The sequence below is a fragment of the Zea mays genome, chromosome 8, assembly GCF_902167145.1.
Source record: "Zea mays cultivar B73 chromosome 8, Zm-B73-REFERENCE-NAM-5.0, whole genome shotgun sequence".
Classification (NCBI taxonomy): Eukaryota; Viridiplantae; Streptophyta; class Magnoliopsida; order Poales; family Poaceae; genus Zea; species Zea mays.
The window spans coordinates 107116706-107133600 of NC_050103.1; the positions used below are offsets into that span (position 1 = coordinate 107116706).

A 16895-nucleotide genomic window follows, 5' to 3' on the forward strand; every position below is an offset into this window, starting at 1 on the left:
GAGGCATGAAATGATTTGGAATTGAGCCTATACTTCACGAATAGGTTTATATGGGTAAATATGAGTGAAGGGTGTGCTTGGTTTGATTTGAGGCGAAGAAAATGAAATTTGGGCACTCGGCTCAGAATTGATCGCTCGAAACAGAGAATTGTGTAAAAATGAAGCCTGGTATATCGGATTGGTGAGAAATTTGGTGAATATGTTACTTGAGGTATTGCAAAGGTGCATGAAAAGTTTGGGTTCGATTGGAGCAGGTTTGGCTGGTTTGGGCATTTCGCCGAGCATGTGATGTGCGGGGATTTAGAGTTTTTGAGAAATGGCCATTTTGGGCTGTGAAACCCTCCCTAAGGAGCTCAAGACCTGCAGGGTGATATAATGTGGCAATAGGGACTCATTCAAGCACAAGGATTCACAAAATTTGGAATGGATTTTAAAGTTGAGGCAAAGGTGGAATTGGAAAGCTTGACTGCCCCTGAAACAGAGAGAGAGGAAGGGGAGAAGCAGGGACTGCTCACCAGAGAGGAGGGCAGGAGAGGAGCACTTGGTCACCGGAGGATCGCCGGAGAAGAGGTTTGGATCGCTAGAGAGATGGAGAGAAGCTGGGAACAGAGAGGAATGGAGGCTTCTGGCTCGGGCGCGAGCTGGGGGCCCTTTTTTTAAAACGCGTTATGGGCGCACCGGATAGTCTACAGTGCCTGTCCGGTGCACACCGGACAACGCAAAGTAGCTGTCTGGTGAACCACCGGACAGCGCATAGGATAAGAAGTTCTTTGCGCACGCGGTCGGTGCACCGGACATTGCACAGTGTAGTGTCCGGTGCACACCGGACTGTCCGGTGAGCCCAGACAGAGGGAAATTTTGAAATTTTTCAAATTTTCTATCTAGTTTCCAACCAAACCAAATCCCAACTTATAATCACACAAAAGAACACTTGTTAGGACAGGTATTGGCACCCTCATATATTTTCTCATAATTTTCAAAATATTTTGCCATAGGCTAGATAATTTTTAGAGAAAATAGGCAAATGGTGAGATTTGCATTTTGGTTTTGCACTAGGGGTTTTCATGAGATATTTGAGTTTTGAATACTCCCCCTAAGTGTAATGCCTCATGCATATCTCAAGAACCAACAACTGCATAAAAGTAGGAATTTAAGTATTAAAAGCTTAAAACTAAGACTTGTCAAGTTTGATCCCGAGTTAAGCTTTTTCACTCGCTTTGTTGGCGGTTATCTCAACTAGGTTAGACAAGCCCTAGATGCAATACAAGAAATGTAAATATGCAATGCAAGCTTGGCAACACCATTTGACATCTTAAATAAAATTTCTGAGATCAAGTATATTTAATTCATTCCTCAACATGCAAAAGCGGGTTTTATCAAGTGGCTTAGTGAAAATATCCGCTACTTGATCTTCCGACCTCACTCCTTCTAAAATGATATCTCCTTTTGCAACATGATCTCTAAGGAAGTGATGACGGATATCAATGTGCTTAGTGCGAGAGTGTTGTACAGGATTATTAGCAATTTTAACAGCACTCTCATTGTCACACAACAAAGGTACCTTGTCTAGAACTACGCCATAGTCTAGAAGAGTTTGTTTCATATATAAAATTTGTGTGCAACAAGCACCCGCGGCAATGTACTCCTCTTTGGCGCTTGACAAGGCAACACTATTTTGCTTTTTGGATGTCCATGATACTAGTGATCTTCCAAGCAAATGGCAACCCCAGAAGTACTTTTTCTATCAATTTTGCAACCGGCATAATCCGAATCGGAATAGCCAATTAAGTCAAAAGTAGCTCCTTTGGGATACCATAGACCAACGCTTGGGGTGTGCCTGAGATACCTAAGAATTCTTTTAACAGCGCGAAGATGAGCTTTCTTAGGATTAGATTGAAATCTAGCACACATGCAGACACTAAACATGATATCGGACCTAGATGCGGTAATATACAATAAACTACCAATCATAGAACGGTAGAGAGTTTGATTAACCAGGTTACCTCCCTCATCTAGGTCGAGATGTCCATTTGTTGGCATAGGTGTCTTGATTGGTTTGCACTTCTCCATGTTGAACCTTTTCAACAAGTCTTTGGTATACTTCTCTTGTGATAGGAAGTTACCATCTTTCATTTGCTTGACTTGAAAGCCGAGGAAGTACGTTAGCTCACCAATCATTGACATCTCGAACTCCTTCGACATCAACTCACCAGATTCCTTGCAATGATAGTCATTTGTCGAGCCAAAGATTATGTCATCAACATATACTTGACAAATGAAAATATCACTGTCATGTTTCTTTGTGAATAGAGTTGTGTCGACGGTCCCGATCTTGAAGCCCTTTTCGATGAGGAAGTCGCGAAGACGCTCATACCAAGCCCTTGGAGATTTCTTTAATCCATATAGCGCCTTGGACAACCTGTAAGCATGGTTAGGATATCTAGGGTCTTCAAATCCAGGTGGTTGCTCAACATATACAATTTCATTTATGAAGCCATTTAAAAATGCACTTTTTACATCCATTTGATAAAGCTTAATATCATAGCATGATGCATATGCGAGTAGGATACGGATGGCTTCCAGTTGAGCAACCGGTGCAAAGGTCTCTCCAAAATCTAAGCCTTCAACTTGAGAGAACCCCTTTGCAACAAGTCTTGCCTTGTTCCTTACAATCACGCCTTGATCATCTTGTTTGTTTCTGAACACCCACTTTGTTCCAATGATTCTTGCATCTTGTGGGTCTTCTCCAGGGTCCAAACTTGGTTACGGGTGAAGTTATTAAGTTCTTCATGCATGGCGTTCACCCAGTCTGGATCCTGTAGCGCCTCATCTATACATGTAGGCTCAACACAAGAAACAAAGGAGTGATGTTCAATAAAAGAAGCATGTCTATGTGATCGAGTAATAACCCCTTGTGAAGGACTCCCAATGATTTGGTTTTGAGGGTGTGCTTGAAGTAGTGATGAGTTCCTCTTGTCAACCACTTGGGAAGAAGATCCTGTAGCATCAACATCTTCAGCTTGTACCCTTGCTTGTTCATGAGAGACATATGTATCTTCATTTGCATCCCTCTCATCTTTTTCATCTTCTTGTGGTACACTTGATGAAGAAGGCCTGTCAATGTTTTGCACCTCTTCTTCATCTTCTTTTGGTTTGATAGCTCCAATTGGCATGTTCTTCATTGCTTCCCTAAGTGGCCCATCACCTACATCATCAAGATTTTCAAGTGCTCCTTGGGAGCCATTAGTATCATCAAATTCCACATCATATGTTTCTTCTACCACGCCAGTGGCATGATTGAATACTCGATATGCTTTGGACTTTAATGAATAACCCAATAGAAAACCAATATCACAACATCTTTGAAACTTCCCTAGATGATGGCGTTTCTTGTAAATGTAGCATTTGCATCCAAACACCCAGAAGAAGGAGACGTTTGGCTTTTTCCCATTTAGTAGTTCATAGGGAGTCTTCGCAAGCAGCCGGTGAGGAAATAGCCTGTTTGATGCATAACATGCAGTGTTGACAGCTTCGGTCCAAAACCTCTCCGGTGTGTTATACTCATCAATCATTGTTCTTGCAAGTGTGATCAAGGTCCTGTTTTTCCTTTCAACAACTCCATTTTGTTGAGGTGTATATGTTGCAGATACTTCATGCTTGATCCCAATCTCATCACAGTATTCATGAATGTTGGTGTTGTCAAATTCTTTACCATTATCACTTCTAATCTTCTTGATCTTGCAATCAAATTCATTTTGAGCTTTCTTGGCAAACTTCTTGAATATAGATGCAACTTCAGATTTGTCAGGGAGAAAGAACACTCAAGTGTATCTTGAGAAATCATCAACTATCACCACACAGTAGAGGTTGCCACCAGCACTTACATAATTTGTAGGTCCAAATAAATCCATATGAAGTAGTTCCAGTGGCCTTGATGTTGACATGAAAGCTTTTGTAGGATGTGTGTTAGCAACTTGCTTCCCAGCTTGACATGCACTACAAGGCTTGTCCTTTTCAAATACAACATCCTTTAATCCTCTAACCATGTCCTTCTTTAATACCTTCTTGAGTGTGCTCATCCCAACATGTGCAAGCCTCCTATGCTAAAGCCATCCAAGTGACGCTTTGGTGAAGAGACAAGTTCTTATGTCTGCATCTTCTGAGGTGAAGTCCACTAGGTGGAGATTGTTGTATCTAAATCTTTTGAACACCATTGATTCATCATCCATTTTTTATACAATAACCTCTGTTGGAGTGAATAAGCATTGAAGTCCAAGATCACATAGTTGACCCACTGATAATAAGTTGAAGCTCAAAGGTGCAACCAAGAGAACATTTGAAATTGATAAATCATTTGAAATTGCCACCTTGTCATGTCCTTGAACTTTCCCTTTCGAATTATCCCCAAATGTGATTTTGTCTTGTCCATCAACATTCTCATCAAGTGAGGTGAACATCCGTGGGTTGCCTGTCATATGTTGTGTGCATCCACTGTCAATAACCCAATGGCTCCCACCGGTCTTGTAGTTCACCTACATCCACAGACAAATCAAGCTTGAGTTTTGAGGGCCCTATATTGCATAGGACCAGTGACTCTCTCAATCAAGGACTTTGCAACCCAAATTTGTCTAGGTCTACTCTTGCTTGGTGGACCTAGGAATGTAACTTTGACCTTTCCATTTGCTACTTTTCTTAGAACATAATGAGCATTGAAAGCAAATGGTCTTGAGTGCTTAGGCAAGGGAGTTGGTGGTTTGGCTTTGCAGTTGTGGGCAAAGTGACCTTCTTTTCCACACTCAAAGTATTTGATAGGCTTATGAGTCTGCTTTGGCTTGTATTGAGTAGTAGCTTTCTTTTGCACAAAAGCATTGTATCCAATACCACTCTTGTTGTTTTTCATGACAGTGTTCATGAGCAATTCATTTTGGAGGTATTGGCCCTTGTTGAACTTTTGCACACTTGTTGCAAGATGTTCATTTTCACTCTTAAGTTTCTTGACCTCATTTTTAAGCCTTTCAGTATCTCTTCAATTTTTGGTTGTCTAACGTCAAGACTTCAACTTTTTCGGTCAATTCATCATGTAGACTAGTTTGATCTCCTTGACTCAAATCATCACATGAGGTTGCTACATCAATCTTAACAACAGGGTTAATAGCCTCATGTGTATTGCAAGATAAAAGTTCATTTTCAACAAGAAGATTATCATGATCAAATTTAATCTTTGTATAGTCTTCCTTGATTTTCACTAGTCTATCCTTCAACTCCTTATTAGCTTCATTTAACTTGTCACATTTATCCTTAGCATCTTTTAGGGAGGATGTGAGCTCATTTACAGTGGATGACATAGTTTTGTTCTCTTCTTTCATTTCATCACTAGCTTTCATAACTATGTCATATTTGGCATTCAAAGATTCGTTTTCATTTTTCAACTTATCACATTTAGCTTTTGACTTCCTAATTATTTGAGTGTATTCTTTAAGCAAGTCAGCTAGTTCATCATAGGAAGGTGAAGCAAATTCCTCATCACTATCACTATCATCAGTAATATCAATATCATTTTGTACCTTCCGTTCACCTCTAGCCATGAGGCATAGGTGAGAAGTCGATGATGGCGATGGTGGTGGTGAAGAGAAGTCCCCAGCAATGGTGGCAACTTTTTCATCATTTTCTTCTTCACTTGAAGAAGATCCACTTGATGACTCAATATCAGTGAGCCAGTCACCAACAATATATGCCTTTCCATTTTTCTTTTTGTGGAACCTCTTGTGCTTCTCATCCTTCCTCTTGAAGAAACTCTTTTCCTTTTTCTCATCATCGTTGTCATCTTCTTTCTTGCCCTTGAACTTGTTCTTCTTGGTCTTGTTACATTGATGAGCAAGATGACCAAGCTCTCCACAGTTGTAGCAATCCATCTCAGAAATGGGCTTTCTTTTGCTGGAAAAGAATTTCTTCTTTCTTGAATCAAATTTGATGCCTTCTCTGTTGAGCTTCTTTAACATCTTGGTGGTCTTCCTCACCGTCAAGGCAATGTTAGCATCAAGGTCATCATCACTTGAGGATTCTTCCTCAATTTGTACTTTAGCTTTTCCTTTTCTTTCTTGATTTGCTTTGAGAGCCAAATCCTTTCTCTTGGAAGATGACTCATCCTTGTCATTGATGTGCATGTACATCTCATGAGCATTGATCTTTCCCAATATCTGTGTAGGTGTTGTAACTGAAAGATCCATCTGATGTAGCACAGTGACAATGTGTCCATATTTGTCAATTAGGAGGACACTGAGAATCTTCCTGACAACATCCGGCTGTGAAATTTGTGTAAGCCCCAAGCCATTTACTTCCTCTACAAGAATATTGAGACGTGAGTACATAGCATTGGCATTTTCATTAGCAAGCATTTCAAAAGAATTTAACTTTCTCATAGCAATGCGATATCTCTCCTCACGCTCACTTCTAGTTCCTTCATGTAGAGCACATATGTCCATCCACAAATCATGAGCATTTTTATGATTTCTAACTCTATTAAACACATCTTTGCAAAGGCCTCTAAAAAGGGTGTTTTTGGCCTTAGCATTCCATTTCTCATAATTAAACTCATCAGCTACAAGATTTGTGCGATCTCTAGGTTTGTGGAATCCTTGTGTGGCGGCTTTGTAGACACCAATGTCTATAGCCTCTAAATATGCTTCCATACGAATTTTCCAATATGGAAAATCGTCACCATCAAAAATGGGAGGAGGTCCATCCCCACCGGACATCGCTACTCTAGCGGTTAAGCTAATCTAAGAGCAACAAGGCTCTGATACCAATTGAAAGGATCATGATGCCCAAGAGGGGGGTCAATTGGGCTTTTCTAAAAATCAACACAAATTAAAACCTAAGCAAGAGCCCAACTTCACCCCAACAACTAGCACTAAGAGAATAATACTAGAAATACAACAATGCTAAGACAATACTTCAAATACTTGCTAAACAAATACACAATGTAAAGTGTTTGAATTAAGTGTGGAATGTAAAGCAAGGTTTAGAAGACTCCTCCAATTTTTTCTGAGGTATCGAAGAGTCGGCACTCTCCACTAGTCCTCGTTGGAGCACCCGCGCAAGGGTATCGCTCCCCCTTGGTCCTTGCAAGAACCAAGTGATCACTACGAGATGATCCTTTGCCACTCCAGCGCGGTGGATCCCTCACGACCGCTTACAAACTTGAGTCGGTCACCAACAAGATCTCCACGGTGATCACCGAGCTCCCAACACCACCAAGCCGTATAGGTGATGTCGATCACCAAGAGTAACAAGTCGTAGACTTTCGCTTGACCAAGAGAAGCCTAATGCAAGTGGTGTGTGCTCTAGGTGGCTCTCGCTAGCGCTAATGAGGTCCAAATACGGGATTAAGATTCTCTAATCACCTCACTAGGCTTTTGGTGCTTGCAATGCTCTACCAATGTGCAGGAATTAATGTGGGCAGCAAGACATTGAATATGGTGGGTGGAGGGGGTATAAATACCCCTCACCCACCAACTAGCTGTTACCAGCACTGTTCTGCGCATGGGCGCACCGGACAGTCCGGTGTGCCACCGGTGCGCCAACGATCGACTCCAACGGCTAGTTCTGGCAGCTAGCCGTTGGGCAGATAGCACACCGGACAGTCCGATGCACTGTCCGGTGCACCACTATAATTCAGTTCTGAACCTTGGGCTCTCGGGTTTCTGCTCGGGGAAAACCCTTCCCTGGGCCATCCTGGCCCCACCTGGCAGAGGGCGCACCGGACAGTCCGGTGCCCCAAAGTCAGAAACCCTATTTTCTATTTTCAGCTGTTTTTTAAATCGGTTTTCGTTCTAACTTGTGAGTATGTTCTAGAGTATCACCTAGCACTATATGTGAGTGTGAATATGCACCAACTCTACACTAGAACTCTCTTGGTCAAACTACTCATCGACAACCCCTCTTTATAGTACGACTAAAACAAAATAAAAGACCTAACTAAATCACGAGTGTCCGCAACTCCTTGACACTCGGACTACGTAGACCTTCACTTTGTGTTTCGTTGCTTTAGTCGTTGCTTCGAGTTCTTATCTTCGGGATTGTTTTCACCTGTGTAGTACATCTACCTGTAATGCGACCTAACTTACCATTTGTCTCTGCAAAACACACGTTAGTCACATATAACATTACGTTGTCATTAATCACTAAAACTAACCAGGGGCCTAGATGCTTTCATAAAGGAATTGCTTCATACGCACGATTTCAAATTGCTCCCGCATAAAAGATGACACAACATAGCTAGGAACTGCATTTCACACCGAGTCATTTTTACACTGTAAATGACAAACTGGTGCTACAAAATTTGTCAACATCCATTTTACTTGCTATGTAGATATCTAGCTAAAGCTAGAACATATTGCCTCTAGATTTAGCCTTTTAGGAACAGTCGTATTCACAATCCAAACAAGGTAGGTGACATCAACGAACAATTGAAGCACACCCAATTAGGTTACGTTTGCTGCGTTTGAGGTCATTCGGTTTAAGCTTCAATTCTTCACACACCTGTCACAGTTGTAACAATTGTATTTGGACCTTCAGTACTATTAACCGCTTGTGTTTCTTCAGGTTGTCGAGGCCGTATACGATGTAGTTTGTTGTTGTAGCTCCTGTGATAGCCATATTCTCTATAAAACGAATTTCATCTTCATGGCTTCTCACAAACTTCGTAAGTTTATTTGACAGAATATTCATAAACAATCAATTTATGCTTGATGTTTCAGGAAAAATGGGCACGTTGAAGTCTTGAAGGACTTTCAGAGATACTAAATTTGAGAGTTTTTGGAAATAAAAATAGGGTTGGCTCTATCAAACTGCACAAAAAAAATCAACAGCACTTCTCTTTATCATGCAAGGAAAATCAAACTTAGGAGCATCTTCCCATTTCGTCAGCAGCTGAGCCGATCGTGATCTCTGATCATTATACAACCATGGAAACAAATAATACAGCTTTGTTCTGCAAGTTTTGTACAATAGTTCTTGAACCGATATTGACTACTACTATATTCACAACATCATCCACAAACATCATTCTAAGAAAACTAACACCATATGATGGTATGTAAAGCATGTTTAGTGTCCAAAAAAATGATATGATATATGTTAAGTACATTCCATAAGTTCTTTTTTTTCTTGGACCATCTGCACTTCGCAGTCACACGGTGAGATACTACATATGACTATCTGCACAAATCCTATACTACATATGACTATCTGCACAAATCCTTCACCACAGTTCAAACTGGCCAAATGTACTCCACATGGACATATGTTTAGCACAATGCATTACTATTTTCCATGACAGTGCTATTGGCCCTCTCCACTAACAGTGCTTCTGAACCTTTTCTGTCCACGGTGTTGTTCAGTGTTCTTCAGTACATGCAAAAATGTGAAAACCTCTAATAGTTCAATCACATATATGAAATGGAATATGCTATCTATATTAGTATGATCATCAAATGTGTACTCTCTTATTTATAATATTTATTGTCAAAATCATAATTCTAAAGATACTTCAGAAATAGCAGGCTTGCGCGCGCGGGGCGCGCTTGAAACACTAGTAGGTAGATCAGGATGGCCATGAACGCCACGCCATGAAAGAAGGTAGTTGTGCCTAGTGGCGGTCCTGAGATCTTAGACGACCAGGGCAAGATTTAAATAGAGACCTATATAATTATTTTTTAATGTATAAAAATACTGATATAAGTACTTAAGAAGCATTTAAAAATATCCATATCAATATAAACACTTAAAATTTGGTTGCCCTTCAATATTACCGGTGTTGGTTGTACCACCGCCAGTCACGCTCACACTGGTACTTGTGCTGCCTGCGTCATGCCAGGGGAGCGTCAGCCTACACTGTGGTCGGGGATCGTCCGCTTAGGCGCCTGCATCGAACGGCCTTGCTTCATTCGCCTGTGGAAGTCGACGGTGTTGCGCTTCTTTAGCGGCGCCTGCTCGCTCGTCAGTGTTACCGCTCTCGGTGTTCCGTCCGCGTCCGAGGATTCGCCCGCGCCAGAGCCGCACGTGGCCGGGGCTGCGTCGCACCATCTGCGGCAGGCTAGAGCCACACTTGCTCGCCCTTGCCGTGGCCAGGGCTAGAGCCACCATGAGGAACATTTAGAGTATTATTTACTTTGTTTTAAATATAGAGACACATCAATATTAATCATATAATTGAGAATTGGGCTATTAACAAGAGAATAGTTTATCGGAAAAAACTTCTAATTGAAATGGCGGCAATGTTTTGGTATATTTGGTTGTGCTGCAATGATGTGACCTTTAATTTTAGACCAATACCATCAATTTTGCAGGTTCTTTTCAGGGGGACATATTGGCTCAGACTCTGGAAATTATTGCAGAAACAAGATGCTCACCAAGAGATTCTTGTGGTATGTCAATCCTTAGAGATGGTGGCAAAGATCCTTGTAAAACATGGTTGGAGTTTTAATGCCAGATTAAAGGACGCTTGATTCGAGAACAAGTTCTTGTCAAGAATATTTTTTTAATGATGTATATTTTATTAATTTTCAAAATGTAATGCCGTATGTAGAAAACTACAAAAATCTGGAACATTTTTTGTTTTCATTATAAAAAAAGGGCTCACTTGTGCTTCCTGCCGCAGACCGAGGTCACGCCTAAGCGTGGTCAGCCGTCAGCCGAAGCTGTGCCCGCGCCAGCGCCTAGGTAGGCCGCTCGCCGTGGACAGCGATTTTCTGGTGTTACAAACCGCTGGGTGGAAGCGAAAGTGTTGATAACGTGTTCCAAGAGACTCATTATTTTTTACTTTTTATTTGACTTTTTATTTGTCTCTCCATAAATATTAAACTTTATATATAACATCTAATTTCAACAGACTCTCCAACATGCAAGTTAGATTGACTAGGGAGAGTTGCTAGCCAAATTTAGCTAGTGAGAGAGTTAATTTAGAGAGCCAGATAACTTAGCAAGTTAAATGACTAGTCTGTTGAAGAGTTATTATGTTCTTAAGTAGCTAAAATTTAGCTTGACAAGCTATTTAGCTAGTCTATTGGAGATGCTCTTACAAGTAAATTGTAAATTGTAATGTGATAGACACAAGCGATAAGAGTGGAAAAAAAATCTTTATTATTGCATTAATCTTTTTATACATATATATATGCAATATTATGCTGAAAGGTAATGGATCGTGATCCGAATGTTTTATTATTTTTATTTCAAAATAAATATAAATAGAGTCCGGTATTTACATTTTATAGTGTAAAATTTATAGCCCATTATCACTTCTAGGTGAGGCCCTTTTGCCGAAGAGGTGTTGCCTTCAACAATTAACCACCAATGAGTCAATGACGATTATGATGTTGATCACCACTTATGATTCTCAACATTCCGAAAGCCCAAGTGTGATATACTTCGATTTTTTGCAAGGGATACGTCCAATTGTTACATGCGACACTTTTTTATAGGAATATGTATAACATTACAATTTATAGCCGTCACTCTTAGAAGTTTATTATTTGGGACGGTTGGAGCAACTTTTAGGGTAGATTATTTTTAAATTATTTGATCAAAAGTGGTTATAAAACTAAAAAAAGGCAGGAAAGTACTCACCGCTGGCATTCTGACAAGTGGCAGCTTTTTGTACTAGTACTACCATGCCACATGGTTAAGAACAGGTGCAGACGCGCATCACTATTCTAGTGAACCCTAAACCGAGAGCAATTGCAGACGAGAACTAGATATTAGACACGAATTACAGTTCCAGACTAGTTCACGATATTAGTTTCAACGAATTAGGACTCCCCATTATACAAACTAATACGTTCGACATTACATGAATTTTTTGGAATTTTCTGTAATCGAAATGGCTCGAATCTAAAGTAACTCCACTTAACATAGGACGGCACAATATAACAAGTTCAACAGAGAACGGTTCCCAACTTTCCAGTAAGCAGAATCTACTAACCATGGTTGAAAGATTGGTACAGAGGAACCTGCAAGAACAACAAAATATCCCAGTCAGTTCTTCAGAAAGAAATCCCAAATAAATTTAACTAAGGCCCCGTTTGATCCTTAGAATTGAATTCCATTTTAGTAATCGTAATTTAAAAACAGATCAATTAAGCTAATATGATTTAATGTGGAATATATTTGTGTGCCACTTTTGGTCATATGAGAAAGATAATTATGTGCTGTATTTCTGCTATAGGGAGCGAGCCAAAAGGCGTGTTATAAATTACAGATTAGAAACATAGTCTGGAGATACATAAAATAAATTTCTATGTTTCCACCCTGTGAATTTGAGATAGGCTTATATTTAGACTTTGGAAAGTGGTGGAATATCAAATTCCAAGCTAAATAGTCTACTTTAGCTAAATAGTCTACTTTATTAACTAAATTCCAATTCCTCCAAACAGCCTGTAAGATCATTTTCAGGTGTTAAGACTGCGGATCCTATTGGCCAATTAAAAACTGAGCACCATAAAAGCAAATGTTTGTGAACTTTTTATTTAGGTCAACACAGGTTCCTACTAGGTCAAAAAAAAGTGGGTTCGTTGGGACATTGGAACAAACAAAATGACAGAAGCGATGCTGATATATGATATCTTCTCATATCAGGTTATTAAAAAACCATAAGCATATCACATAACACCGCCTTTTAGAAACAAAAAAATTAAGTATCCTATCAAGCAACGCAAGGGATCATTACTCCCCCTCCAGTAACATGAATCTGGCATTCTTAGCAGTATATGGCTAACAAAAAATTTAAGCTCAACCTGCCTACAATATCTTCACATGTGTATGGAATGTCAAATGAGAACAGAATCTACAGATTCCTCTAGGTTTCCCAAAAACCTGTTCCTCTTGTAATACTAATTTGTTAGAGCAAGAATATGTTTTGCTGGCCATTCACATTTAAACAGGCAAACTTCTGTAGGGCTACTACTGACATAAGAAAAACACAATGAAAAAAGAGAAGTCCTGACTCCTAATGCTTGAACAGATAATAGTGTTACAATTGAAGATTAGTATAACCTGAGGTGCGCACCATATACTCAAATGCACTATTTGCAATGTCAGAATTGAGTTATATGATGATTATTCTCACCTGAGAAATCATTGAACCAACATTGTCATAGCAATGGGGATACATCATTGCTGGGGTTGGCCAATGTGGGTAAACAGCAGCTCCAGAAGACCCCATTGTTAGATCAGGCTGGCCAAAGTAGACAGCAGGCTGGTTTGTAGACATGCCAGGAGATTGCACATAACCAACGCCATACTGCATAAACTGAGGCACAAAGTTGAAGGCACCTGGGCTCAAGTTGAAGTCAGGAACTGGGCTCCTAACATACCTGCAGGAGGATATGTTATCCTTCATCATCTCACTATTATCATCAATTGGTGGCAAGAAAAAATATTACTGATGGATATGCTGACCTTTTGTAGTTTCGATCATAATCTGGGTCACTGCGATCCTTTTGAGTATCCTTGAAAACAGCAACTCTGGAACGGTTGTTCATCGTGCTGACTTTGATTTCATCAACAGAAGGTTCAACATTTACTGACTCATCTCTGCCAGTGCAAAGAGTTCCCAAAACACTTGCAGCATCAGAATCTGCAGAAACAGAACCATTGAAGATGCGTGCTCGTGCTTTATTATATTCCTCTATTCTCTCTTCAACAGTTTTTGGTGCACCATTCTTGTTTCCCAAATCAGTGCTTCCATTTTGGAATGCTTTGGGCCTTTGATAAATGACAAACTTAAGCTTCTCTGCTGCCTCATGATCATTTCTTGCTTGTTTGCTAGGAACTTCTGCTAATGAAATTGCAGGACACCTGCTCTCTGGTGTTTTTCTTGCAACGATCCTGCTAACTGAGCCTTCTACTAAACTATCTGCCACTATAGTCTCTAAGCCATAATGTTGTGCAACACGATGAGCAGCACAGCGTAGGTAAGAAGTCGGAAAGTTCTGGAATTCGAACTCCTGCAGCTGAGGGTTCTGCATAAAGTTTCGTATATCCAGTTCCATCCGTAGAACTGCAATAAAAGAGAACTGGAATGATTATGTCACAATGAAAGACTAATTATGAATAATAACATAAGTAAAAGAACCTTCTGTTGGCCAGCAAAATGCATAAAATGTTGAATTCATGTGTTTATATTTTTTCTGAAAATTCCACAGTGCAGATACAGGTGTAACTAGTGCTCATTACATGAAATGCATTATTATCGTTTAATGTATGCACCAAACTATTAACGATGTGCAGAGTACAGTCATGTAAGGCACATGCCTAGGAGTTTAGATGAGGTGAAGTAAGGCACAAACTTCACAGCCAAGATGTGGTTTCAAGGGTGTGTTTGTTTCCCTCCTAGATTATATATAAGTTGGATTATGGTGGAATGGTAGAAGGGTAAAATATCACTTTAGGACCACAAATAAGCTGAAATAAGCTAGTATTGGGTAGCTTATTTCAGCTTATTTATAATCCCAAATTGATATTTTACTCGTCTACCCTTCCACCATAATCCAACTTATATAATCTAGGAGGGAAACAAACAGGGCCAAAGGCATGAAAGCAACCAAAAAAGGGGGAAATATCATATGGTTATAGTCTGGTGGGAGAAAATGTTAGCATTAGAGTGGAGAATGAGGAGATTGTTCTGGTTAATACAATTTCAAAGCACGTTGTTCTGGTTAATACCATTCAATTCACTGAACAGATCCCTCCTTTCTATGTACACTGCTAGTTCCGTTGTAGAGGTTACAACAATTGTCCAAAAAAACTTGATTCCTTACTGTTAAAACCTCTACAACCACGACAATGACGTATCCATTCAAGTTTACGAGCAATTTTCGATACACTAAACCAACTGTAAGCCTAAAACTGAGCCAAAACTACAGGTTGCCGATCAATATTGTTTTGTGGCTCATAATAAAGAACCGGAAGCATAATCAGCATCAGCAAGACGCAAAAGCCACCACAACAGACGAGCTAAATAAGGCAGAGATAAATCAGAAACTTAATCCTTAAGAATCCCCACAATTTCCCTACTAGGCTATTATCCCGCAGTTACCCGAGATAAAATGAAACCTAAAGGAATTATAATCCCCAATTCCGCACTGAGGAAGCACCAGACCCAAACCCTAGAGACAAGGCGCGAGAATCCCAGCCCAAATCCCACCGCCCACCGACGCGAAGCCACAGCGACCATCACATCCGCACAAGCATGATCCTACGACACCGAAATCGCAGGCGCAAGAAGCAATGTAAAGTGGTGAGCGAACAGATAAGGCGGCTCGGCACGTACCCATGAGGCGGTGGCGAGGGTTGTCGAGCGCCTCTACGAGGAACGGGTCCACGTGTGAGGCGACCCTCTCGTCGACCACCAACGTCTCCGTCGCCCGCGAGGCCTCGGCGGCGGAGGCAATAGGCGGCGGAGGCGACGCGGCGGCGGACGCGGCCGGAGAGGTGCTCATCGTGCGGCGGCGGGAGGGGGGGGGCGTAGGAGGGGCCGGGCTAGGTAAGCGGGGGCGGAGAGGAGAGGGAGGGAAGCTGCCGTGGACGGACGACGACTCGCCTTTCCCCTCTCCGCGTCCCCGATCGCGAAGCGGCTGGCTGCTCTTCTTGCCTGCGAGGAGGAGGCGAAGCGGCGCCCGGCTGCCCGAGAAGAGGAGGGGAGTCCGGAACTCCGGATGCCGTGTGCAGGCAGGGATCTGCGTTTTGCGGTGCGGCACGGAGCGGATGAGATTAGAAGACGATATCGGGCTCGGGGTGGCCGGTGGAATTGGAATCCGAAACCGGAGGCCGGTTCAGGATCCAAATCGTTGGTGTGACTTGTGAGATCAGGCAGCCCGGCTCTTGGGGAAATGCGGCGGATTTTTTGGTACGCGGCATGGACAAGTCTGAACATGGTCATGCCGACGTTTAGGGCTGATTTGGTGACCCGAGATCACGGGCCCTTCAATCCTCACGTGATTCTGTTGTCACCAAATCAACCTTTAGGGTTTTTTTCCTTTATTTACCTATATTTATGATTCTGGTTTCGCTGAACACGAGCTTACGCTCATCACCGGTGCGGGAAGTGCAACACATATTTCAACAAAGGAGGTACAACACCATCATGCTCTATCCAATTTACTATATTAAAAAGTTCGCATCGGATTAAAACCGACTGTTTGGACTAGTGTAGCTATAATCTATAGAGACAATAACATTGTAAAAACAATTTTAGGGTTTTTGTGCTAGATTGGAAACACAACAGTTTTTTTAAATAAAACAATTTCTATTCTCAGTTTTAGAAACTGGATTATAAAAACAGGTTGGGTGGAGGTGTTTGGAACTCAATTTATAATAAGCCAGTTTCTAGTTTTTTATACACAATTACTAACATATATTTCCTCTAATTAAAAAAATGGTGGCAATAGATGTAAATTCTATGAATTCGACAAGGACATGATGAAATTAAACAAACAAAAGCTGGTTTTAGCTAGAGGGAGTAGCTTCTTGGTTTTTAAGAAACTGGGAATACCGTTTCTATAAACTGGGATATATACTGAAATGTTTGGAACCACTCTAATTTCTACAAACCAGTTTCATAAAAAATGAATGCATCCAAACAAGCCCTTAGAAGATGAAGATGCTACAAAAAAATCTCCTATCTCCTCTTCTATAACTGTAATTTGTAAAAGATCTCTTTTAGATATTAGAAACTTTTGGCTTAGATGTGGTTTAAAGTTACTCAAATGTACCTACTTTAAATGTTTACAACAGTCTCACAATATTATTACAAACGAAAAATAATAAGGTCATCCATAAGATGTGAAGGACTCAATGACATAGGATTTTATGACTGACACACATGAAACATCCATGTT

The 16895-nt window shown here is 40.8% G+C and overlaps 1 protein-coding gene across 1 annotated transcript; it reads right to left on the reverse strand.

Annotated features, from left to right (window-relative positions):
* Nucleotides 1-11736: 11736 nt before the first annotated feature.
* LOC100282422 (nucleic acid binding protein) lies at nt 11737-15815 on the reverse strand. The gene is made up of 4 exons (NM_001155333.2): nt 15329-15815; nt 13456-14056; nt 13124-13370; nt 11737-12008 (listed from the first exon to the last, which is right to left on the reverse strand). The coding sequence occupies exons 1-4, from the start codon at nt 15495-15497 to the stop codon at nt 11976-11978; spliced, it is 1050 nt and encodes a 349-aa protein (NP_001148805.2). The 5' UTR covers nt 15498-15815; the 3' UTR covers nt 11737-11975.
* Nucleotides 15816-16895: the final 1080 nt, after the last annotated feature.